We start from the raw sequence: 24,948 nt of genomic DNA on the forward strand, positions 1-24,948 counted from the left end.
CACAAGTAATTAAGGGTAATGTGTAAAGAAAAAAGTATGCCTTCCCCAAATTCCATTGCATCTTACTTTTATATTTCCCCATGTGAGCATAGACATATAAGAATTATATTGCATGCAGATTCTTTACCAGCTGAGCCACCAGGGAAGCCCAAAATTTTAATAGGTTATATTATATTGTATACCTGTTAACCTTTTCCTTCTTAGCAAATATTCACCTAATTATGATTACTAATGACTGCACGTATTTTCCTTAATACAAATGCATCATGTTTTATTTAATAGGACTCCCATTGTGAGATATTTAAAATTTTTCAATGTTTATTATAATGAACGGTGATTTTAAAAAATGAGACGAAGTCAAATTCCATTTCTGCTATTGATTTTCGAAAGAATTTTTAAAAAATGATACTGCTTCGAAATTATTTAGTCATGAGTAGCTCGTTTAGTTAAAAGTTGCCTATGGTTTCTGGCGAATGATCTTGGGAGCTAGATAATCTTGGGAAAGTGAGGAAATATATAACTAAAAATGCTTTCAAATGCGTATTACATTTCACAGAAGAGAAATCATGGATACACTAGTGCTAGTGCGCCAGTTTCGCTCACACTGCTCTAGAAAATTAAATCTGGGGTCGCGAACCTCCGCCTAATGCTTCGTGGTCCCATCCCGCGGTACCCAGACAGCGAAATAGGCACCGCCACGGCCCAGGTGCAGTAGGGAAGTTTAGTAACGATGCACCGGATGTGTGCGTGGAAGTGACTGAAGTCAACTCTCGAATGATTGGTTCTCCCGAGAGGACCTAAGCCTCCTTTCTCCTGCCACTGGCCACGGGGTTTGTCTATTTGAACAGTCCCCGCCCCCTGGAGAAGCCGGGTCCCGAAGCCTCACTTCTCCTAAATGATTATTGGCCTATATTCCTGTCTATCTTCTTCTTATGCCCGTCGATTGGTCCTTAGGGCTAGAGGTACGCCCACCCTCCCGCCCGGCTTAGAGGACAGCGGGGAAGGCGGGTGGTGGGGACCGGGCCCTGAAGCGGCGGTACCGGCGCTGGCGGCGGCAGCTGAGGCCTTGGCCGAAGCCGCGCGGTGAGTCTGGGGCCTGGCGCCGACCCCTCCAAGGCGGCGGAATGTTCAGACTCACGGCCAACCTGGTCCTTGGATGCACCCCGGGAAGCCGTCCTTCTGGGACTTGGGGTCCCCTTAGTACTGGCCCCATGGAGTTGGGCGCCGCCTGAGCTCTTGACCCTCACCCCGCGAGGCTACGCCCACCTCCTCCCGGACCTCCAGGAGGAAACCCCCAGACCTTTTAGCCTACCGTGCATTTCTGGCGCCACGAAGGCCGGCCCATCAGCTCCTGTATTGCTCGGGCGCCTTTGGGTCTCTGCCCATCAGTCAACCCTTCTTCTGAGCCACCTACACATTGTCCTCAGAGAGGACCAACGTCAGTGGCAGCCCCTTGCGCTGCACTGTGGATGCCTCTCAAGGACCCCTTCCCCGGAGCTGAGCTCGGGTCCACCCTGAGTTTCATCCTCTCTGCTTGCCCCGCCCCCATTCTTAGTTTTGGCACCTGGCTTTAACTTCAGTAAGACCCTTCGTATATTTAACTTCTAGTATTTTCATTGAATTCTGCCTGGAGCAGATAGCCTGTGGGCTTGTGCAGATAGGTTGATTCCTTCCTGAGACTGGGAATTCCTTGCTAGCCTCCCTCCCCCTCATCACAGCCAAGTGCACACTCTCTGTAGCAGTTTTCTCCTCTGGAATCCTTGGGTTTCCTCAGCCCTAAAGTCTGACACTTCTTTCTGCGGTCTTCTTCTTGACGCTGGAGTATTGGAAAGCTTTTCAGAACCAATTATACTATTTTTTTTCTCTGAATTTCACAAATTCTTTCAAAAATAAGAAAGTTTGAAAATTTGATTTTCTATTATAACGTGGACATGCCTAGGATAGGTGTATATGTTACTGCCATAGCAGTCTGGGCAGAGCTTTATCATAGCCACTTTATTATGGTCACTTGATTATTTGTGTTTCCCCGTAGACTGTAAGGTTATTGAGGGAAGGGACATTACATAATTGAGGAATAAATGAGTGATCTCAGAAACAAATCAGTCTCTTTTAGCTCACGTTCCAGATACTAATATTCTATAGAGCAGAGACTTCCCTGACGGTCCAGTGGTAAAGACTCTTTGCTTCCAATGCAGTGGGCACAGGTTCAGTCCCTGGTCGGGGAAATGAGATCCCACATACTGCAGGGCAGGACCACAAAATAAAAATTAAAAATAATAAAAAAAAATTTTAAATACAGAACTGCACTGCCCAATACAATAACAATCAGCCACATGAGGCTTAGAGTGCTTGAAATGTGACTAGTTCAAGATTGACCTAACTGCAAAATGCACATTCGATTTTGGTTACTCAGTACAGAAAAAAAGAATGAAAAAGTATGTCAATAATTTTTTGTATTGATAACATGTTGAAATGATATTTGGTATGTGTTGGGGTTAAATGTATTAATTTTTCCTGTTTCTTTTTACCTTTTCCATATGGCTACTAGGAAATTCAAAGTTACATTTGTGGTTCATATTGCTGTTGGGCAGTGCTGCTATAGAGTAATGAACAGTGCCCCTCTTTAAATTTTCCTCAAGGAAAGGGGCAGTCTTAGGCATGCTTATTCTCTCCCTCTGCCTCCCCACTCTAGTACCTGACTGTGCCATGTATGTAGTAGTCATAATGATAATCATAGCTAATAACTATTAACTCACTGTGTCCCTGGCACTGTTTTAATCATTTTTTAACATGGGTTAACTCACTTAATCCTCACATCAACCTCATGAGTTAGGTACTATTATCCTCTTATTACAGTTAAGGAAACTTAAGTATCTTCCTCAAGGTATATAATTTTGGACTGAATTCACACCCAGGTAAGTCTAGCAGCACAGCCCATAATTTGACCTGTGCTACTGTGCTGCCTCTTTTAAACATCAGTTGTCGTTGAATGGCTCAAGGCTCTTTGCATGTTTTTCAGTGAGGTCTCCCAACCTTGTTTGGCTCCCCAGCTTGACTTGGGTATATGAAGGTCTGTGTTGAGGAGCTGGGACCATATATAAGTTCATTGCCAAGTTTGTTATTCGGAATATTAAAGGAAGCGTCTCTCCAAAGAACCTCAGGGCAAGATGCTCGGAACCGGCCCTGCCGCCGCCACCACAGCTGCCACCACATCCAGCAACGTGAGCGTCCTGCAGCAGTTTGCCAGCGGCCTGAAGAGCCGGAATGAAGAGACCAGGGCCAAAGCTGCCAAGGAGCTCCAGCACTATGTCACCATGGAGCTCCGAGAGGTTCGGGCTGTTGTCACCGGGGCCATTCATCATGGAGTGTTGGGGCTACCCGTCCCATCCCTGGGTTAGATGCCCCTTGACAGCTAAGTGAGGATTCAGAAAATGCAGATTCCATTTCAGAAAGGCTCCCAGTTTCTCATGTCCATAGAATGTGCAGATTCCTTTGCAGCAGTTACACATTTCTGTGGCATTTCATGTGGTGTGGTATTTTAATAGTCAGCATAGAGATGGCTGTTTCTTTTCATTTTTTTCCGTTTCATGTCACATTACAGACCTTCCACTCTTTCTGCCTGATAACAGTGTTTGGCATAGCTTTGAGGAGTTGGTTGCTTGGGGCTTTCTAAACAGAGACCAGACTCGAGGTCAGGGACAATGTCTTGTTTATTCTTATACTTCTGGTACTAGGTAGAATCTAGGACGGTGATTGACCTGCTGTTAAGCAAGATATGCAATAAGTATTTGTTAAATAGACCAATGAATTGCTGTACAGTTTAAAACTAGAAATGGGCAGCAGCCATGTCCCCTTTGGCTTGAACTGTACCTGCCGGCTGCCTCTCAGATCCTAACCTTTGGGAGCCTCCCCACCATCAGGGAGACATTAGCAGTTGTGCTGAGTACATCTTCTTTTGTAGATGAGTCAAGAGGAGTCTACTCGCTTCTATGATCAGCTGAACCATCACATCTTTGAACTGGTGTCCAGCTCAGATGCCAACGAGAGGAAGGGTGGCATTTTGGCCATAGGTAAGGACAGAGTCTCTGGTGAGGTGAGAACTGGAAATAAAGGACTGCTAACCTTTGTGTCTGCTTCCTACTAGATACTTAGTTCACATTTGTTTAAGGAATTTTAAGGAGTCTCATGGCTTTTAGTGTACTTAGCTATTCGAGCAGTAGTCCTAGGACATAGGCAAAGCAGGTATTTTCAGATACGGAATCTCAGAACCATTAAACATCTTTTCTAGGGCCAGTGCACCAGGGCTGAGACTAGAAGCCTGCTTTCATTCCAGGCTCTGTTTTCTCCATAGAGCAGTGTGGCATAGCAGGACTCACAAATAGAAAAGTAGAGTTGGGATGCATTGAATGAAAGGCAGGTAATTTTCAGCTCCCGGGAACTAGTCATCCATCCTGTGAACTATTATTCAGTCCCAGTTTGTTTTCCTTTTCTTCTTGGGAAAACAAATTGTATTTACTAAAGTGAGGTCATTTTGCTTTATGTAAGTAGTTCTGGCACAAATGCCAAATCTGTTGGTTGAAATGAAAATTGTTTGCATCCTTACTGTCTGGAGATTACAGTCTGTACTTAAAAGGAAGAGGTCACTGGCTGTGTCCCTCTGAAGGCCTCCTACTTTCCTGGGCAGCCTGTGCCCCTCCTCACCTTTTGCCTTCCTGTCTTTTCCAGCCAGCCTCATAGGAGTGGAAGGCGGGAATGCCACTCGAATTGGAAGATTTGCTAACTACCTTCGGAACCTCCTCCCCTCCAATGACCCAGTTGTCATGGAAATGGCATCCAAGGCCATCGGTCGCCTCGCCATGGCAGGGGACACTTTCACTGCTGAGTATGTGGAATTTGAGGTGAAGCGAGCCCTGGAATGGCTGGGTGCTGACCGCAACGAGGGCCGGAGACACGCGGCTGTGAGTGCCTGGGGAGCAGTGCACCATGTTTGGGTCCTTCAGATGATGCGCTCAGGGCCCTGGAAGGCAAAAAGTGAGAGAGAGGGGTCACTCCAGGCAGAGGCACTGTGCTTCTTGGGGGCCCTGAGTTCTGCCCCGAATCCCTTTCTCTCCTCACCCTGAGCTCTGTTCCTGAGGAGGAAAATTAACGTTTTCTTTCATTGCTTGAGAGGCAGCCCTGTGTGCCGTTCTTACCCTGACCTCTGATTTTCCAGAATCGAAAACGCCTCCCCAGAAGGCACCGTTCAGCCACAGGAAAGAGGAGAAGTCACAAGCCAAGAGGCTTACAAAGCCTCAGACAGCTGCACTATCTGCAGCGTCCCTCTGTCAAGGTCCCTCAATATCCTGTGGAATAAGGAAGTTCTGGGCTGCAGAGAGGAGCAAGGGAGATACTCGCTCCCCCTGCTGGGAGAGTGGGTCTGCCTTCTCCCAAGGCCTTTCCTGTTTATGTTTTAGTCATTTATTGATCAGTCAGTACACAGTCCAGACTTCCTCTTTCCCCTTGGCTGTTCTGCATTTGAGGGAGTGGTGGCTTCTACCCTCTTCTTCTAGACACACATCCTCCTCGCTCTCCAGGGCTCATCCCTGAAAAAGGCTGGTGTGATGGGCTAAGAATCCAGGCTGGGAGGCGGGGGAGAGTCTGTCCTTAAGAGAGAATCTCTGAACCAGTGTGGTGGGAATAGAAGCTTTAGGTGGATCCTTTCCAGTCGGTTCCATCTTTAGTGGCAGCACCGTGAGGAAGGAGCCTGCCTGGGTGAGGGCCTTGCCTCTGGTGGCACTCTCTAACTCAACTTGGGGCCACCCCCCCAACCTTCTATTTTTCCATGGTCAAATGAAAAAAATAGCAAGATTAAATATTAAACAGGAACATTCATTCAATAAAGGTTTATTGAATGCCTACATTCTAGGCTATCTATCTATCTATCTATCTACTATCTGTTCTAGTGGAGCAGTATACAAAACATCAAACACAGCTGTCCTTTCAGAACTTGTGTCCTAACTTTCCTGTACAAGCATTCTATTTCTAAACACCCTGTGATAATGGACACTGAGATGTGTGATCAGTGTTACTCTCCTTCCTAGGTCCCCAGGAATTCTGAGCTACAAGAGTGGGCAAGTGTGCTATTTTCCTAGTGAGTGTTGGCTCTGGCATGAAAAGAGGCTGTGTTCCTGAGAGAACAGAGCTCTCTGATCCAGATGCAAGGTCTCTGTGTGCCTTTCCTCCCAGGTCCTGGTGCTCCGTGAGCTGGCCATCAGCGTCCCCACCTTCTTCTTCCAGCAAGTGCAGCCCTTCTTTGACAATATCTTTGTGGCCGTGTGGGACCCCAAACAGGCCATCCGGGAGGGAGCCGTCGCCGCCCTTCGTGCCTGTCTGATCCTCACCACCCAGCGGGAGCCGAAGGAGATGCAGAAGCCGCAGTGGTACAGGGTGAGGAGATGGTTCCATTCCAGCTTCTAGCAAAGCACATCGGCCTAGAGTGTCACTGGGCTTAAAGGGCAGCAGTAGACCCCTGGCCACAGAGGTAGCATCTTGTCTACTTTGGTTTTAACATGATTTTTTAAGCTCACTGTAAATTAGTAGTTATTTTGTTGTTTTTCACGAAAGCAAAGATCTGTCCATAGCTATGCCAGTTTACGCACCACTGAGAGTGAGACTGCAGTGCCAATTACACTCACTGCATTTTTAACAACAATTATGAGGCATCTCTTTTCAGAGATGTTAAAGTAGGGAAAATGGGTGTCTCTGGAGGAACAAAATGCAGTAAATACTGAGAAAATACCAATTCTCCTCTAGTATCATGAGTCTTGTGCTGACTGCTGCTGCCAGGAGAACCTACTGAGGCTTGTCCTACACCAAGAGCCTTGAACATGGTATTGGATACCTGGGTTCTAGTCTTGGCTGCTCTGTGACCTTGGGCAAGTCACTTAGTTTCTGTTTTTAATCTGCCTCATGGTGGCGTTGTGAGAGTTGAAGCTAAATTAGATGAAAGAGCTCAATGAGCTAGTATTGTCGGTGATGCTGGCACGAGGCCCTCAGCAGGCATGGTAACCTCAGAACCCCCACGTAGACGGGCGGGCTGCTTTCTAACTCTGGGCGTTGTGTAATGAAGGTATTCTGCATCTCTCTGTAGCACACGTTTGAAGAAGCAGAGAAAGGGTTTGATGAGACCTTGGCCAAGGAGAAGGGCATGAATCGGGATGACCGGATCCATGGAGCCCTGCTGATCCTCAATGAGCTGGTCCGGATCAGCAGCATGGAGGGAGAGGTGAGAAGCCACTTCTGAGGAGCAGTGGGGTGAGGGGTTCCAGGCTTCCCACGTGCCATTCTGAGAGCGAGACGAGGTGAGATTCTCATCCTCACAGAGCTTACATTTTGTAGGGAAACAGGTAATAGACAAAGAAATAAGAGCATTTCAGACAGCAGCCATATCTATGAAGAAATGGGGTGGAGGGAAACAGGATGGAGGGGGTGACTCCCTCCCTGCAGTGATGTCATTTGAGCTGAGACCACATGACATGGAGCAGCCAGCCTAGCGGCCAGCAGGGAGGTTCTCCATGCAGAGACTTGGAGGTGAAAGAGAGTTTGACAAGTTCGAGCAGGAAGGGAAGTGAGGCTGGTGCACCATGAGTGAGGAGAGGGAGGGCGGGGCCCCACTGGGAGGCTCATAGTTTGTGGTCCACCCAGGCTCTTATTCTCATCCCAGAGATGATGTGACGGTGTGTGTCTCTAATGGTCATTGACTGCTTGTGGGGAAGAGCTTGTAGAGAGGCAGGGAGGAAAGCAGAGAGGTGAGTTAGGAGGTGTGTTGGCTCAAAAAGCAGCTACAGAGATGGGTTTAAAAGTATAAGGATTGTATTAGGGAAATATCCTGTGGGAGAAAATGAGGGAGCTGGAAGAGGCTGGGAGAACCATCAAGCCTCAGTGCGTGTCTGACTCTGAGTGAACAAGAACGGAAAGAAGAGTGGGATGGAAGCGTCCTAGTCTACTGTGCAGAGCCATCCTGGGGTCCTCAGGCCAGAGCTGCTGTCAGAGGAGGCCCGCCATAGCATTCTCACTCATTCTCACTGCCATAGCATTCTCATAGCATTCTCTCAGCTGGAAGCAGCCCCTGGGAGGTGTGGCCATGGCACAGACACAGCTTCCACTGACTCTGGCAGTGTAGACACAGAAGTGGATTCAGTGTCAGTCCACTCATGCTGGATTCAGAGTGCATCTGGGAGGTAGTCTTCCCATGGGGAGCTGGTTGCTGTGGAATTTCACCCCAGGGCTTCCTGCTTTTGGAGGCCCAGTGACGTTTGTCAGTGGCTGTATCGTGGATGTGGGCACAGCGTGTGCTGCAGCGTGTGAAGTCTAGCTCTGGATCCCCACTCCTCTCTCTACTGTGTGACTTGGGTAAATTACTTCATCCCCTCAGTTTTCTCAGTTTTAACAGGGTCTTATCTACCTCACTGGGCTCCTGTAAGGTTTCTAAATATATGTGAGGTGCTTAGCATAACTCTTGATTCCTAGTGGGCATTGCGTAAACAGTCATCCTCAGAGGTTTCCCCACCCGAGTATAACATGGTGCTTTCCACTGTACCCCACATAGCTCTGGGATCTTCGTTCTCTCCAGAAAAACGGGACAATATCACCTAGCTCATAGGTTTAAGTGAAATAGTACTTTGTGACAGTGCTTTGTAAATTATAAAGAACTACACAAATGTAAAGGCTTTCCTGTTGGCTCAGTCGGTAAAGAATTCTCCTGCAGTGCAGGAGACCTGGGTTTCATCCCTGGGTCGGGAAGATCTCCTGGAGAAGGGAATGGCTACACACTCCAATGTTCTTGCCTAGGAAAATCCCATGGACAGAGAAGCCTGGCAGGCTACAGTCCATGGAGTTGGAAGAGTCGGACATGATTTAGCAACTAAACCATCACCACCATACAAATACAAAGTATTATAATTTCATAATTTCTTCATTCGTTCAACAGAATAGAATGAGCATCTACTATAGGCCAGCTATACCATGTCCTAAGAGCTAGAATAATGCAGCAGTGAATAAAACAGTACATACTAGCAAAAGGAGGCAGACAATACATAATAAAAGTATATATAGTACAGCATATGGTGATACGTGCTGTGGAGAAAAGTAGGGCAGAGAAAGGAATGGGGAAGCTAGCATGGATCAAGGATTACGTTTTACAATATGATGACATTTGAGCATAGCCGTGAAGAAGCTAAGAACAAAGCCATACAAACATCTGGGGATGCCCCTTCCAGACAGCTGGTTCTGTAAGCACAAGGCCCCATGGTAGGAGCATGCTGCTTTATGAAGGGAGCGAGCTTGCTGTTGTGAGCTGAGTGAGAGGAGAGAGGAGTTGGGAGGCCGGGTCCAGGGAATACCTGGAGCAGGAGGGAACTCATCACATAGGATCTCAGAAGCCCCTGCACGTATCGTTGGAAATAGATTACTGGAGGGGCCAGGGCTGAGGCCAGGAGTCTGGTCAGGACAGAACTGTAGCATCTCAGCAGAGGACTTGAGCGGCTTGGACCATACTGGGAGCTGTGGTGGTGCCAGGAGGGGCTGGGTTCTAAATTTGGGATTTGGAGGTCAGTGGGAGAGAGAGAAGAGTCCAGGTTTGGGACCTCAGCGACTGGAAGGATAGAATTGCCATTTACTAAGGTGGGAGTAATGGGTCTGGGGTGGAAGGTCAGGGGTTTGCTTTTGAACTTGTTAAGTTTAAGATGCATATTGTGCATCTGAATGGAGATGTTGAGTAGTTTGGGGGAGAGATCTGAGTGAGAGACAGATTTGGGAGTTGTTGGCATGTGGATTTCTAGTCATGAGCCTAGATGAGAACTCCCCGGTAACTAGGATGGTTGGAGGAGAGATGGGGGCTGAGATCCTGAGGGCAGGAGATGAGGAGAAACTCAGGGAGACCAAGGAGTAGCAGTGGCGAGGGGTGTGGATGCCAGCAAAGCTCAGGGTCCAAGGAGCCAAGTGAATGAAGGGCTTCAAGGAGGAGGAAACACTGTGCTGGATCAGATGCTGCAGACAAGTCAAATAAGATGAGGACTGAGACTGACCATTTGATTTAGCAACGAAAGAGTATTGGTGACCTTGACAAAAATAGTGGACAAGATTTTCTGAAAAATGAAAATATCTGTGAGAAGAGTTTGGAAGTCTGGAAATTAATTGTTCTCTTATCTTTCTCAATTTGGACTGCTGGAGGATGAGTTATTGAGCAGTCCTTTGAATAGGTAAGAAGTGTGAGTTCTCAGCCAATCAACTTATTCCATGCCTGTTACAGAATTCCTCGGCCTCTGAGAATATCACTTGCCTCCGCTGTTTCTACCTGGGTTTTGGCTGAGAAGAGGGACAGCAGAGCTTCCTTAGCAGGGTGCTGGAGTGGGGCTGCCCCTCACCCTCTCAGGCGTCTCCTGTCACAGCCATCAACAGTCAGCTTTCCCACACCAAGGGTAGCGTAGGGGTCCTTGGGAGCCAGCCCCCTGCTGCTGCTTCATTGTTCAGTAGGTGGTGCTCTTCTGCCTAAATTAGAATCAGGCCCCCTGCAAGGTCCTAGGGAAACCCAAATCCTCGAGAAGAGTGGCCGCCGTCCTCTGTAGAAAGAGTTAAATTTCAGGGTTGGGTATGTATTGCTTGTAGACTCCATGGTGCCCAGGTAAATGCCTCTTGTGAGTAAAGGTGACTTTTCCCCTGCGTGTACAGCGCCTGAGAGAAGAAATGGAAGAAATCACACAGCAGCAGTTGGTCCATGACAAGTACTGCAAGGATCTCATGGGCTTTGGAACGAAACCCCGTCACATCACCCCCTTCACCAGTTTCCAGGCCGTGCAACCCCAGCAGTCAAATGCCTTGGTGGGGCTGCTGGGGTACAGTTCTCACCAAGGCCTCATGGGCTTCGGGGCCTCCCCCAGCCCGGCGAAGTCCACGCTGGTGGAGAGCCGCTGCTGCAGGGACTTGATGGAGGAGAAGTTTGACCAGGTCAGTGGCAGGCAGCCGCCCTCTCTTTTCCCAAGCTCCACGCCTCCCTTCCTTTGCCAACGCTGTGTCCTTCCTGTCCCAGGTGTGCCAGTGGGTGCTGAAGTGCAGGAATAGCAAGAACTCGCTGATCCAAATGACAATCCTTAATTTGTTGCCCCGCCTGGCTGCCTTCCGACCTTCTGCCTTTACAGGTGAGGATGTCCATGGACGCGTTGTCTTGTTACCCATCAGGGGTAATTAAACAGAGAAGACGTGATTGCAGAAAGTTACAACTGCTTCTCATTTGAAGCAGTGATTGCTGAGAGGCCAGTCTCTGGTTTCTTAGCCAGTTTCAGCGGTACGTAGTTCAGGTTTCTGTAAATGTAGCAGACACCGGGACAGTCTGAATGTGCAGGCAGAGGTGCTTCTAGAGCCAGGCGAGTTCTTGTGTGGAAGCCAACATGTTTGTTCATGAATGGGCTCCAGACAGACTGAAGGAAGGGCAGTTTGGGTTTCTGTGGGGTGCAGCAGCTAGTCTGTGGGGCACAGAGGATCCAATGGCAGTCCTGCATCTGCTCCTGAGGTGGGCACCAGGCTGCCTCCTCGCTCACAAGGAGGAAGGACTGGATGCTTTAGGGGCTGGTATCACAGGTGATAGTCTGTGGGTTCCCCCATTCTTGCCCTGTTCCCACTGGTTGCTGTGAATCCCTAGTTCACTGGCCTAGCTCAGACAGTGGCTTCTCCCTGAGGCCTGCCTGGTTCACTTCAGCTGGAAGCATGCTTTTCCTCTCTCATTATAACCCCCAGCTGGGGAAGGGCCACGGCATCAGACCTGGGGTGAATCTTCCCCCAGGTCTTTTCTTTTTTCTTGGCTGTGCCGTGAGGCGTGCCAGATCTTAGTTCCCCAACTAGGGATCGAACCTGCACCTCCTGCATTGGGAGCACAGAGTCTTAAACAGTAGATCACCAGAGGAAGTCCCAGCCTCTGTTCTTAACTGTGATGTTTGGGGCAGATTGTGTGACCTTCCTGGACCTTCACTTCTGGATGGGTCCAGTTAGAGTGACGGTCCCTGCCCCATGAGATGGGCTGCCTTAATGTCTAAGCACCTTTCTAAGTGCTTGGTGCAGAGTGAGCTCCAAGAAATAGAAATCATTACTGTTGCTGGCTCCTCTGGCTACTTCAAAGCCTTTTTAAAAATAAGGTAAAGGTAAAAATTATACTATTATTCCAGTTGCCTGTTCATACTTAACATCCTTGTCTCACTTCCCTCCTTGCTGGGTGTAGAGACCTTAGCCCTTCATCTTTTTGGTCTTCACAGTGGTGCATGCTGCCTGCACTTTATAAGCGTACAGGACAGTGAGAGCCGAGATGGGAAGCAGAAGGCCAGCCTGCCCCTCAGCAGATGCCTTTCCCTGGCATAGACTCATTTCACACTGCTCAGCTCAGATCAGACAGCAGCAAAATACAGCTGGTGAAGTGTTAATGTGTGGGGTGTGAGCACAGGCCCTGTTGAGTGAGAATGAGACAATTAGCCACATAAAATCGCTGAACCATAAAGAAAGGATGTAATGAAAATCACCTGTATATTTTCAGTTTTCCAGTCTTCTCTCCTGGTGCTCAGCAGCTTTTCTCTATTTTTAATAACCAGACATGCCCCTATTCAGTAGAGCTTTAAATGATCTTGGTTTGAAAGTCTGTGGTTCAAAGAGAGTAATAAGTAGGCCATACTTGATCAAAGTCTGGCATATTGTGGAAGCAGTTACCCTAGTAAGTTCAAAAGACGGCCTAGCAGCAGGATACAAGGGCTCAGAAGGCCCCCAGGTTTGTTCTTTTGATGTGGGTTTTTGTTGTTTTATTAAATAATATACTAAAATATGTCCTTGGAATTCAGCCTGGGCAGCCCACGTAAGTACGGTCTCATTGGGAAAGTGCCACTTTTTAAAGCTTACAGTTTGGAAGTCATTGCTTGCACTTCCTGATGATGCAAGCTTTGGGAATGTCAGATATACTCCCCTTGGGTTTGGGCTGGAATCTCTAGCAATGCCAGATTCCTAGTCTCTTGGGGGTGCTAAATCTGGAAAAGGAAATTGCCACCATGATTTAAGCTCATTTCCTGCTGAAACACTGCCCTTCTGCGAAGATCTAGTTTTCCTCATAGATGCACTCTGATTTGAGGGTGGTATACCCTTGGTCTCTGACTGTTTTCAAGCCCCAGCGTGCCTCAACTGGTGGGAGGTCAACTCATTTGACCACGAGCTGTGAGAGAAGACATTCCTCAGTGGTGTAAACGCAGTGATGTGTGTTGCAGAGTGTGGTCCTGGTGGCCCTCCCTCTTCAGCTCTCACTTTCTTAGGGACGGGGGACGTGTGGTCTCACCTCATTTGACCATGAGCTGTGAGAGAAGACATTCCTTGATGGCGTAAATGCAGTGATGTGTTGCTGAGTGTGGGCCTGGTGGCCCTCTACAGCCCTCACTTTTGGGGACGGAGGACATATGGTCTTGCCTTCTCTGCTCTGATGTCTGTGCTGCTGGTGCACGGCCTTGAGGCCAGCAAGATGGAAGAGGAGAAACAGAAGCAAGGCACGAAGCCGGCAGTTCCAGCCTTCTGAGGAGTCATAACACTTTAGCTTAAATTGCCCAAGAATCGCCTACCCGTGCACATTGGCTTATGTAAACTTAATGAAAATACACATGTGGCTTTCCAAATTACAGACTAAATCTTATTCTATTAAATATAACTGTGCAGAATTCTCTAGGTGATAGCAAAATGATTTCTAGGCCTAGACTGAGTGGAATGGCCTGTTTATTGGAAACAATTTTCAATATTACTGTAAATTTCAATATAGAAGTTTAGTTGATCCTCTCCTCGTTTTAAGCCAAGATTTAACATATATTTCTTAAACAAGAGCATAAAATCTTTTCCCTCAAAATGTAACACGGATGGGGACAATTAATGTGATACTGTTTTGAGGAGACTTTTAAGTTTTTTTTTTTTGTTTTTTTTTTATTAAAGGAGAAAAACAGCTTATATTTCTAATATTTCTAAAAGCTTTATCAGAGGAGTGATTAGCAAGCATAAGACTTTGGTTTGTACATTCTCTCAATTCTCTTTAATGTCTTTCCAACAGGCTTTCTTGATTTATTCTTAAATTGCATGTTGTAAAGGAACTCTGACCTTTGACACAGAGACCAGCCCTCACCATGAGCCATATGCACTTTGTCGTTTCTGTGCTCAGATACCCAGTACCTCCAGGATACCATGAACCACGTCCTGAGCTGCGTCAAGAAGGAGAAGGAACGGACAGCAGCCTTTCAAGCCCTGGGGCTACTTTCTGTGGCTGTGAGGTCTGAGTTCAAGGTCTATTTACCTCGTGTGCTGGACATCATCCGAGCAGCCCTGCCCCCTAAGGACTTCGCCCATAAGTAAGCATCTTTATTACTATTTCACCTTCCACCCCATTTGGTTGGAGAGAAAGGATGCTCCATCCCAGTTTCTGTGGAGCTTAAGCCTGTTCTCTGCGTCATTAACCAGCAAATTATATAATGAACAGCCTTTCCTCAGTTGAGCTCTGGCCTTTTGCAAATGAAGTGACATCGATGTAAATATTTGGGAAGCTTGAATACCTGTGAACATATTAGATACCAGTGCTGTTCTCAATATGTATATTACTTACTGGAAATCTTCTGTTCTTTTCTCTGGCTTTCAAAGGTCTTATCCTGATAACAACTAAAGTGAGGATTCCCAGACTGGAAATGAGGGGACCTAATGGTTACCCTTACCCTCATCACTAAAGTTGGATACATTATTCTTCCTCTTGAAACCTCCCAGTGAATAAAATATGAGAAAGACCTTCAGCGCCCTGCAAATTGGCAAGGCTGGGGTATCTTCTCTAAGTCTCAGGGGGTCAGAGTTTATTAGAATTGTGTCTTTATAGTTCCCTGTGTTAGTAGCAATGATTGTGCTAGTGAATTAATGAGCCTTGCCCATATCAGGCCCAGCATTCTCCTCACAGGGAGAAGAATTTCTTCCCATATGATGGCTGTGCCCTTCACTCCTGGTCCTTGACCTGCATGTTGTTCAGTTTGCTTCCTAAATCGGTACCTTGGCCAGCACCACACTAACCCATGTGGTGCCTTTTGTGTGAATTCTGGTGGGGCCCCTTACTCAGGAGACTTTACTGCCATCTGCTGGACATTTGTTGTAAATATACTAGTCCGCAGTGACGGCAGTGTGATGGGCCCCACTAGGTCACCTGCACATCCACATGGGGTGACCCTGCTTGGGTAACCAGCCCTCCTTGCCCCACGGTGATTTTGAGGTAGGACATCACAAAATGCCATTATGTCTAAACTGGCCACCCTTGGGTTCTCTGCAGGAGACAGAAGGCTATGCAGGTGGATGCCACAGTGTTCACCTGCATCAGCATGCTGGCCCGAGCCATGGGGCCAGGCATCCAACAGGACATCAAGGAGCTGCTGGAGCCCATGCTGGCAGTGGGCCTGAGGTAGGTGTCGGGAACCTGAACTGTCCCTGTCTCAGGTAGTATGAGGCTCGAGCCGCAGTCCTGGATCTATGTGGAAAGAAAGAGGCATGGCTGTTGGCATATAAAATTGACTAGGTAGGATAGCTCACACTAAATACACAGACTGATTTCAAATCCATGTTTCATCACTAGCTTGCTTGGTGATTGTAACTTAATTATTTAACTTCTCTGAGCTTCAGCTTTCTAGTCTGAAAAGTGGGTACAATAACAATTCCTATTGTCTGAATTTGTCATGGGGATTAAGTAGAAGAGTTCACGAAGTGCTGTGTGTTCAAGAAGCGCTCTGGTAATGTTTGCAGCTGTCATTTATATTATTAAGGGCAAATTACTTAAGCTCCCTACAGTCTCGTTCTCTTTATCTATAAAATAAGGACAGTGCTGTCAATCTGCTTCCCAGGTGACTTATTGAGACTTGGTTTTAGTGGCTAAATTATAGTAAACAGGTTTGCTCATGACAAAATCATAGATTGTTTTGAAATCCAGAATCGGACCAAGAGAGTTTAGGATATATATTCAATTTTATAGTATTCTTTCTGCTGTAAAGACCAAGCAGAGATGGGACCCAGTCCCTGTTCTGGAGAGAAAGGGCTGTTTCTTCTCCAGAACAGACCAGATGTCACATGCCCTTGACGTGACTGGTTTCCCACCCCTCAGCCCTGCCCTCACAGCTGTGCTCTACGACCTGAGCCGTCAGATTCCACAGCTGAAAAAGGACATCCAAGACGGGCTCCTGAAGATGCTGTCCCTGGTCCTTATGCACAAACCCCTCCGGCACCCAGGCATGCCCAAGGGCCTGGCCCATCAGCTGGCTTCCCCTGGCCTCACAACCCTCCCTGAGGCCAGTGATGTGGGCAGCATCACTCTTGCTCTCCGAACTCTCGGCAGTTTTGAATTTGAAGGTAAGAAATGGTGGTGACTCTTGGCAAGAGAGTCAGTGACACCGGGAACCTGGAGAACAGACTGAGGGTGCCTAGAATCTCTGGCTCTTGCTTAGATCCTGGAGACAGGGTGGCTGATTCTGCAGTAGCTCATCCTTCCTATATTCTTTCCGTATATTGTTAATTCCTATCGTTTGTTTCTTGTCTCATACAAAGACAGGAAAAATGGGTAGGGGGTACAAATATTTTGAAGAATAGTGTGCATTAGTCCAAAGAGCCAATGCTACACAGAGGTGGAATCTGCACCTTCTTACCTCCCTGTAGCTGAGATGGTGTTTAATGCTTTAAAATGTATAAGCAGGGCTTGGGGTGTTTTCATTACTATGGCTGTATGATTTCCAAGAGTACTGTACTGTGCAGTTCAGTTTGGAATTCCAAGCTGCAGAAAAACCCACGTTAACGCCCTAGGGAGATATATTTCAGGAGAGAAAAACGCACACATAAGTGAAATTTAAGATCACGTAGGTGGTACTGGTCAAGACTACAGAGAAACAAGCAAGTACAGGAAGTCTAGATGTGCTGTCTGAGTACTTACAGCGTCTGTGATTTCCTGTTTCAGTTCCCCCAGTTACACTGATTAACACTCAGGATGATTTATTTCTGATGAATAGAAAGGAGTTATATTATTGAGTTATATAACTCAGCCTACATCAAACTCTCTTTTTGGTATTTGAATCTGGAAACTAAAATAGACAAGGTAAATTTGATCAAAAATGGTTTTTCTCTCTGGGAATATGAAAAACAGGGTCAGAATAAAACAAAATAATTCACTTTTTGAAGGAAATAAAAGATTAGGATGGAAGCAGGGAGGAACTGTCTTTTGTACGTCTCCCAGTTCCTTCTCAGTCGCCCTTTCTACTCATTGGAATCCCGTTTGTTACCTTTTTAAGAGAAGAGTTCTGGGTCAGTATCTTGCTGATCAATATCTTGTTGAAAATTAAATTAGTAGCCACTAAGTGGAAAATGCAGCCAGCGAGTTGCAGAGCTGCTGTCCAAAGCAGCGGTGTTCACTCTGTCTTCTCTTTGCCCTTGTATCCAGGCCACTCTCTGACCCAGTTTGTCCGCCACTGTGCGGATCACTTCCTGAACAGCGAACACAAGGAGATCCGCATGGAGGCTGCCCGCACCTGCTCCCGTCTGCTCACACCCTCTGTCCACCTCATCAGTGGCCACGCTCATGTGGTCAGCCAGACTGCAGTGCAAGTGGTGGCAGATGTGCTCAGCAAACTGCTCGTGGTTGGGATAACCGATCCTGGTAAAGTTTGAGATGCAGGCAGTTGAGGGAAGTGTAGGTGCCAGGTGCAGTTAGAAGCAGCTGGTTTTCTTGCATGGCCCTTCTGGGATCCTTCAGCCGCAACAAACTGATGTCCAACTCCTTTTCTGGCAAGGAGTTAGGTTTAGCCACGCCAGCCTATTGTTTAAGATAATCAGCCTTAAACTGTCATCTTTGTCCTTTCAGTAGAGAAAGAAAATGACAAGTTCGGTGAGACGAGGGTGTCTGGAGTCCTCTCTCTAGGATGATGGCAGTGGAGGCTGACCCAGCAAAGGACTGGAGGGATGAAGGAGTGGGTACTGAAAAGTGGGTACAATAGGCACTGAAAGGCTCACTTGCTCTTGCAGACCCCGACATCCGCTACTGTGTCTTGGCATCCCTGGACGAGCGCTTTGACGCACACCTGGCCCAGGCGGAGAACCTGCAGGCCCTGTTCGTGGCTCTGAATGACCAGGTGTTTGAGATCCGGGAGCTGGCCATCTGCACTGTGGGCCGGCTCAGCAGCATGAACCCAGCCTTCGTCATGCCCTTCCTGCGTAAGATGCTCATCCAGGTGAGGGTGTGACGGCCACCCCTTGGGGCGGTGGGGAGGGCACACTCCTATGAGCACTGTTTGGAGAAAAAGAGGAGGAAGGGGAAGAAGGGTTGAGACGCCTGGTAGAAGCCACATTTGGTGCCACATGTTTTCCCGGCTTGGTAATTGTGGTTCAAGTGCTTATCACCTCACAGGCCTCTTGTCGGTGTGACTCCAGGAGGCCTCCTAGGCCCAGGCTGACCTCTCATGCAGCTCTTCCTTTTTCCTGGCAAGTCACCAGCAAATCCATTTCTTGCTGCTCTTTTCTGCATCTGCTGCAGAGGGTGTCAGTCAGCCCAGTGCCTTCCTATCCTTCCCCTCCTAATTCTCCCTCTGATGCCAGGCTGGGCACAGAGGCTGAGCACCCGAGAGGTCCTAGCACTGTTTCTCATTATCACTGCCCCTGTGGTCTTTGGCTCCCTGGCTGTCTTTCCTCAATAATGCCAGATACCAGGCTCAGCTGATTGGACTAGAGCCTCAGGTTGACCTTGCTGCTCGAGCTCCTGACACCCGTCCCCTGGTTTTTGTCTTCATCTACCTGAGTAAGTTCTCCAGCCACCTTGTGAGCAGTGCTTGGGGTCCAGTCCTGCCTGCCTTTCGTTGCTTCCACCCACCTCTCTGGGTCTCAGCGTGGCTTACTTGGTCATTTTCCGTCCCTTCACTCCATCCTGTCCGTACCTCACCCTCAGCTTCGTGACCCTCCCCATGGTTTCTTTTGAAGTAAATAAATGCTTCTAACAAATAAAGCACTTAAACATAGAAAATTATAAATATATGTAACTTTTACCCTGAAGAAATATCATTTATTCACAATTTATCATAACTAAAGTGACAGTAAATAAAGTTATCAGTGAACAAATAAATATTATATTGGCACTTATGCTTTTAGCTTACTGGTTTATTTCTTAACTGCTGGCCTGTGTTAGGGGTGCCTATCATTTTAAGTCTTTTTGAAATAAGTAAAGTTTGGGGAAGGAAAAGAAATCATTGTTGAGCCTGCCAGCTCAAACTGTACTAAGTAAGTCCAGGAAATTGGGATTATTAAAGCAATAATCTAAGAGGAAACATTAACTTGGGGACTCCTCTTCTGGGTAGCTGAGTTAACATGAGCTTTGTTTCTCACTTTTCCCACTGTGCAGAGGTTTCCTTCTGGCAACTTCAGCTCTCCAGAAGTTTGTCTATATTAAGTTGTTTATGTATGTGTCCCCAGGAGCATAACATGCTGATTTGCTGGTGTTTTCAGCAGGTTGGTTAGATCACACATGTTATCTCTGTTCATTAAGATTCAAGGGGATCCTGTTGGTATGATCCCTGTTTAGGTTTATCTAGAGGTGCCCGGAACCACTGCTGAGTTTCAGTATTTCTTTCTTCAACATCATCAGTCTTTGATTCCATTGTTATTATTTATAGCCACTCTGAGTGATTTGCTGACTGGAATCTGCAAAGGGTTTTTTTCAGAGAGCCCTTCCATCAGTCTTTATTTTTGCAGAACCCTGTTCACAGTGAGCCCTGTGTTTTCTCAGTCTGCTATGACTGTCTACACTGTTAAATGCTATGTTTCACAGAGGACCAAGGGGCCGTGATGGAGAAAGGGCTGGTTTCAGGCAGTTTTTCCTCTTGTCACTGCTGTCTCCAGGACTGTTCTATGAGCTGCAGAGATGACCTTGCTTGTGGAGTATCCCCAGTTCTGGTTCATTCCTCTAGCCCCCACCTCATTCTCCCTTCAGACACACAGCACCTGTTGAGTTTCCTCTGCCATAGAGAGCCTTTCTTACCTACAGATTCTGACAGAGCTGGAGCACAGTGGCATTGGAAGAATCAAGGAGCAGAGTGCCCGAATGCTGGGCCACCTGGTCTCCAACGCCCCGAGGCTCATCCGCCCCTACATGGAGCCTATTCTGAAGGTAATCTGCAGCAGACAGAGATGGGTACTATCTCTCCAGGCCATCTTGGGACAAAGGGAGTGTTTCATTGTTCACTGGTACACTGAACAAAGTAGATCATTTCTTTGGTCCCAAACTCAGGGACAAGAGCCGCATCAAGCCCCAGCAGCTCAAGAATACCAAGAATTTCACCACTTGCAGGAAAGAGCTCTCCTCCTGATGTAGTGTTTCAAGCACGTCATCAATTATCAAATGTGCTTGGTGAGGAGAAAATAGCAGCATAAAGTAGCTCCCCCAAAATGAAGAAATAATTGAGCTTTAAAATCTGAGGCAGTGGGACTTCCCTGGTGGTCCAGTGTCTAAGACTTTGCACTCCCAGTCCAGGAGGTACAGGTTCGATCCCTGGTCAGGGAACTAAGATCCCATATGCCACAGGACACAGGCAAAAATATATATTTATCTGAGACAACCTTCAAATCTGAATATGTTAAGAGTCATGTGAAGTGTGTCACAACCTATGTGAATCTGGGTACATGGTCACACAGATCCAGTTTAGAAAAGGCACGGGAAACATTTGTAAATCACGGCACTTCCCAGTTTCCTCCTACGTCAGACTTATGTACAGTATGGAGAAAGGAGAATTCACATTCCAGAGGAACCGTGGATTCATAAAGCCGGAGAAGTAATTTATCTGTGTCTGAGATGGTCTCTGGGGTGAACTTTACTTATGTGAAAAGAAGTTTCCTAGTCAACTCTCACCAGCATTCATTTTCTTGTACCTTCTTTCCATAGGCTTTAATTTTGAAACTGAAAGATCCAGACCCTGATCCAAACCCAGGTGTGATCAATAATGTCTTGGCTACGATAGGAGAGTTGGCTCAGGTAAGGTGACAACTGTTTTTTTCCATAGGAGGGGAAGAATGTGATTATACCTCTGATAAGGTCAAAATACTTCTTAATGCCATAATTTCTAATGCTGTCTGCCACCTCCTTTTTCATTTTGTAGGTTAGTGGCCTTGAAATGAGGAAATGGGTTGATGAACTTTTTATTATCATCATGGACATGCTCCAAGACTCCTCTCTGTTGGCCAAAAGGCAGGTGAGTAACACTGCTTCCTCTTTGAACAGGACAGGCCCATGAGGCCAGGGAGCTCTGTCACCTTAGTGTCTCTATAAACAGTGGCTAACACATAGTGGGTTCTTGGAAACATTTGTTGACTTAATAAAAAGAAGAAAGACTTGGAACCCGAATTAGCTGTCATCCTGACCCAGAGTTGCTGTCAGTGTTAGAGCTGACCAGTGCCATTTCCTCTAGACAAAAAAAAAATTACAGATCATCTGTCAGAGCTCCAGCCCCCTAAAAGGAAAAAGAGTGCCTTGGCCTCTGGCTATAGAGGCCAACAGAGCTCCAGCCCACCCTCCCCAGCCCTGGTTTCACTTTGGTCATTGAGATCATTAGGTGCCTAGACTAAAAGTAAGACCAACCTTAATTTCCTTTTGGGTCAGGCTCCTATCAGTCATCCGTGGTGAAAAGGACTGTGTACTTCCTTTGAGAAAGGCAGGACTGCTCTTTACCTTTAATCCAGTGATGGTTGTATTGGTTTGTAGCCTTGTGTTTATGTCCCAGCTCTCAGGATTTGTGTTTATGGTTAGTGTCTTCACTGTTAATTCTTTTCTTGTAATAGCCTTTAACTCTTTGTTATAACCATTTAACAAAGAGTATGAGGTATGTTTTCTTTTCTCTCTTACTGGCTCTATGAGTCATGTGATCTTTTTCCTGTCCAGGTGGCTCTGTGGACCCTGGGGCAGTTGGTGGCCAGCACTGGCTACGTGGTTGAGCCCTACAGGAAGTACCCCACGTTGCTGGAGGTGCTGCTGAACTTCCTGAAGACTGAACAGAACCAGGGTACACGGCGGGAGGTAGGAAGCTTGTCAGACATCGTCTTTACAGACTTGCTGGAAGAGTGGAGAGAGTGGGAGATGTTTGCGGTATTAATACACTCCAGCGGTGTTGATGAGACTTCCTCTCCCTTTCCATTTTGTCCCTGTAGCTGGGAACGGGACAGGAGTGTCCGTGAGCACTGTTTTGTTGTAGTCAGGTGCTGTGATGAATGTTTTCCTTTTCCCTCTCCCCTTCCCATGCAGGCTATCCGCGTGTTGGGGCTCCTAGGGGCGTTGGATCCCTACAAGCACAAAGTGAACATTGGCATGATCGACCAGTCCCGGGACGCTTCTGCCGTCAGCCTATCAGAGTCCAAGTCAAGTCAGGATTCTTGTAAGTTGAGGGGACCTGTGAGTGGCTTGCCAAGTGCTCGCCTCACAAAGCCCTCACTGGCCGTGTTTAGAAAGAGCCTGGTGCTGGAAAACTATGAAATAATCCCTCACTGGTTCACTTGGTGACTTTTGAGTGGAATGTCAGTAGTTTCCTTTTGAATCATAGGAAGGGCACTGTGTCTAGAGTCTCCCTGTTTGCCTAGGTTCTTTGTTAAGGGTCAACAAGCTATGTCTGCTCACTTTTTGTGCTGATGAGAAAGAGGTGAATTTTCACCCCATCACCTTTGTTCATCTGTCGTTCTTTGTTAGTGCCTGTTTGATGTTTTCTCTTCCCCTGGCACCCAAGGAGGAAGAGGGCAGAGCTGACTCTACCAGTTTTAATTGATAGGGAAATCTGATGCAAGGCTTAGAGGGCATTGCAAAGCTAGTAGCAGTCTGAATCCAGGGCTCTTTTTCCATCAGATGGTCTGGCCCTGGAGTTCTTTGACTTTAGATAAGTAGCCTGAGAGATTGGGTAGAGCCTGTGGATGCTGGCAGATTTTCTAGACTTAACCCACTGTCCATCAGGCAGACTTATCTGAAAGTAGGAAAGTTACAGTGGCTTCCCCAACCAGTTCAGCAAAATAAAATAAATAAATAAGTAAATAAAATAATTTGGTTTTGAACTCTGTGGATGGGCTCCTTCTGCTTTCAGTTGTTCTTCTGTATATTAGAGAAGTGTGCCTGTGATGGTATCCTGTCAGACCCGCGGCTGTCAAGCAGAGCCTGAGCCGTGTCCTCTAGGCATTCCTCCACCCTCAGCACCGTGTCACCCTGTCTCTCAGATGTTCTGCTTCTCAGTGTCATTATTGTGCTGCTAAACACCCATTCCCGCACCTTCCATACCCTCCTCCACCCCCAGTCCTTGAGATCCTTGTTGTTCAGGTCAGGTAGCATTTGTTGCTAACTTGTCTGAATTCCCCAGGGGGACCAAGCAACTGCTGAACAGATGTTTGCCTAATTTAATCCCCCTTACTTTCATTTGTGGGAGTAATTATTTTTATTGATGGTTTCAGCTGTGAAGTTGTGAACTGGAATGATAAGAAGCTAAATTAAACACAGCAATTTAAAGCAAAACCATCATGTACTGTTTTAGGCTTTCATAGTTTAGATAACAGACAAACCAAAAACTATGTGTCCTTCATAGTGAGAGCTTATTCATTGGTTTCTAATATACCCTGTATTCCCAGTGCTATTAGAATGTGGCAGGGAGAGAGAGATGAATGCTAATGAGTGTCTGGAGGATTTTTGTTTGTTGTTAACCGTGCTTTGTCCACAGTCAGAGTCGCGTGTAGCTCATGACCCTCATCGCTGTTTGGTCCTAGCTGACTACAGCACCAGTGAGATGCTGGTCAACATGGGGAACCTGCCTCTAGACGAGTTCTACCCGGCCGTGTCCATGGTGGCCCTGATGCGCATCTTCCGAGACCAGTCCCTCTCTCACCACCACACCATGGTCGTCCAGGCCATCACCTTCATCTTCAAGTCCCTGGGGCTCAAGTGCGTGCAGTTCCTGCCCCAGGTCATGCCCACATTCCTGAATGTCATTCGGGTTTGTGACGGGGCCATCCGGGAAGTAAGTGCCTAAACCCCTGACCCTTGCTCCTCCCTGCCCAGTGCCTGTGTGGAAGGTCCGTCTGCGCCTTGGCGTCCTTATAGTGCACTCTGCTTGCCATTCCTTCCTCGAGCTTCTGACACCTACGCGTGCAGGATTCATCAGCTCAGCCCGGTTTCCTGTCATATCACTCAGAATGGCTAAAAGATGAGTGGCTGGTGGGACGGGACAGCATTGTTATTCTCAGTAATCTAGTGTTCAGCCCAGTAATCTGATGGAACGTCCACAGTGGATTTCTGATTTCTCCTTCATGACTAGATTTAAGTCAGACACTTGTGGGAATACTCCGGAGGTGCAGTTGCAATACTTCTTATTGGATGTGGTAATGTCAGTTTGTCCTGTTATTATTGTTGGTCCTAAGTTTGAGCATGTGGTAAGGTTGGTGTCTATCAGATCTCTCCATGTAAAGTTACCTGTTTCCCTCAGTCATCAGTAGCATGTGGGGGTGATAACTTTGAGACTGTGTGACTCTCCTGTTCCCCAGCTACCTTCCACCCAGTGATTTTAGCCTCCATTGAGGATCCTTGCTGAAATCAGTTATCATGCTGTTTGTAAAGTAATGACTTTAGTTCTTTCATTCCTTCTGCTTCTAATAGCTGGCATTTTTCTGTAAAGAATCGTTTCCCCCTTTCCCTTCCTCTTTCTCTTGGTCTTTTTCTTTCTCTAAACCATAGAGCACGCACCGTGGTTCTGTGATGACCATACCTGTACCACTACCTATGGCAAACCTACTGAATACAGTTCAAGATGGCTTTGCAGTTCCTACTGTTCTTAGAATATATTCCACAAGGGTATACAGTAAGCGTACTGCCTTTAAAAGATATTGGACGTAATTATTTTTCCT

General features: G+C 47.0%; 1 protein-coding gene across 1 annotated transcript in view; it reads left to right on the forward strand.

Moving 5' to 3' along the window:
* Positions 1-973: 973 nt before the first annotated feature.
* Positions 974-24,948, forward strand: part of MTOR (mechanistic target of rapamycin kinase) — a 124,432-nt gene continuing 100,457 nt past the window's right edge. The window contains exons 1-19 of the mRNA XM_043924194.1: positions 974-1,083; positions 3,154-3,329; positions 3,962-4,070; positions 4,726-4,958; positions 6,226-6,426; positions 7,130-7,264; positions 10,708-10,983; positions 11,066-11,174; positions 14,201-14,387; positions 15,341-15,469; positions 16,163-16,407; positions 17,486-17,701; positions 18,067-18,272; positions 20,075-20,197; positions 20,969-21,058; positions 21,183-21,275; positions 21,962-22,096; positions 22,322-22,451; positions 23,815-24,065. Of these exons, the coding sequence (XP_043780129.1) occupies positions 3,168-3,329; positions 3,962-4,070; positions 4,726-4,958; positions 6,226-6,426; positions 7,130-7,264; positions 10,708-10,983; positions 11,066-11,174; positions 14,201-14,387; positions 15,341-15,469; positions 16,163-16,407; positions 17,486-17,701; positions 18,067-18,272; positions 20,075-20,197; positions 20,969-21,058; positions 21,183-21,275; positions 21,962-22,096; positions 22,322-22,451; positions 23,815-24,065 (3,030 nt within the window). The 5' untranslated portion in view covers positions 974-1,083; positions 3,154-3,167. The remainder of the gene's footprint in view (positions 1,084-3,153; positions 3,330-3,961; positions 4,071-4,725; positions 4,959-6,225; positions 6,427-7,129; positions 7,265-10,707; positions 10,984-11,065; positions 11,175-14,200; positions 14,388-15,340; positions 15,470-16,162; positions 16,408-17,485; positions 17,702-18,066; positions 18,273-20,074; positions 20,198-20,968; positions 21,059-21,182; positions 21,276-21,961; positions 22,097-22,321; positions 22,452-23,814; positions 24,066-24,948) is intronic.

Source organism: Cervus elaphus, chromosome 14, assembly GCF_910594005.1.
Source record: "Cervus elaphus chromosome 14, mCerEla1.1, whole genome shotgun sequence".
NCBI classification, from domain to species: Eukaryota; Metazoa; Chordata; class Mammalia; order Artiodactyla; family Cervidae; genus Cervus; species Cervus elaphus.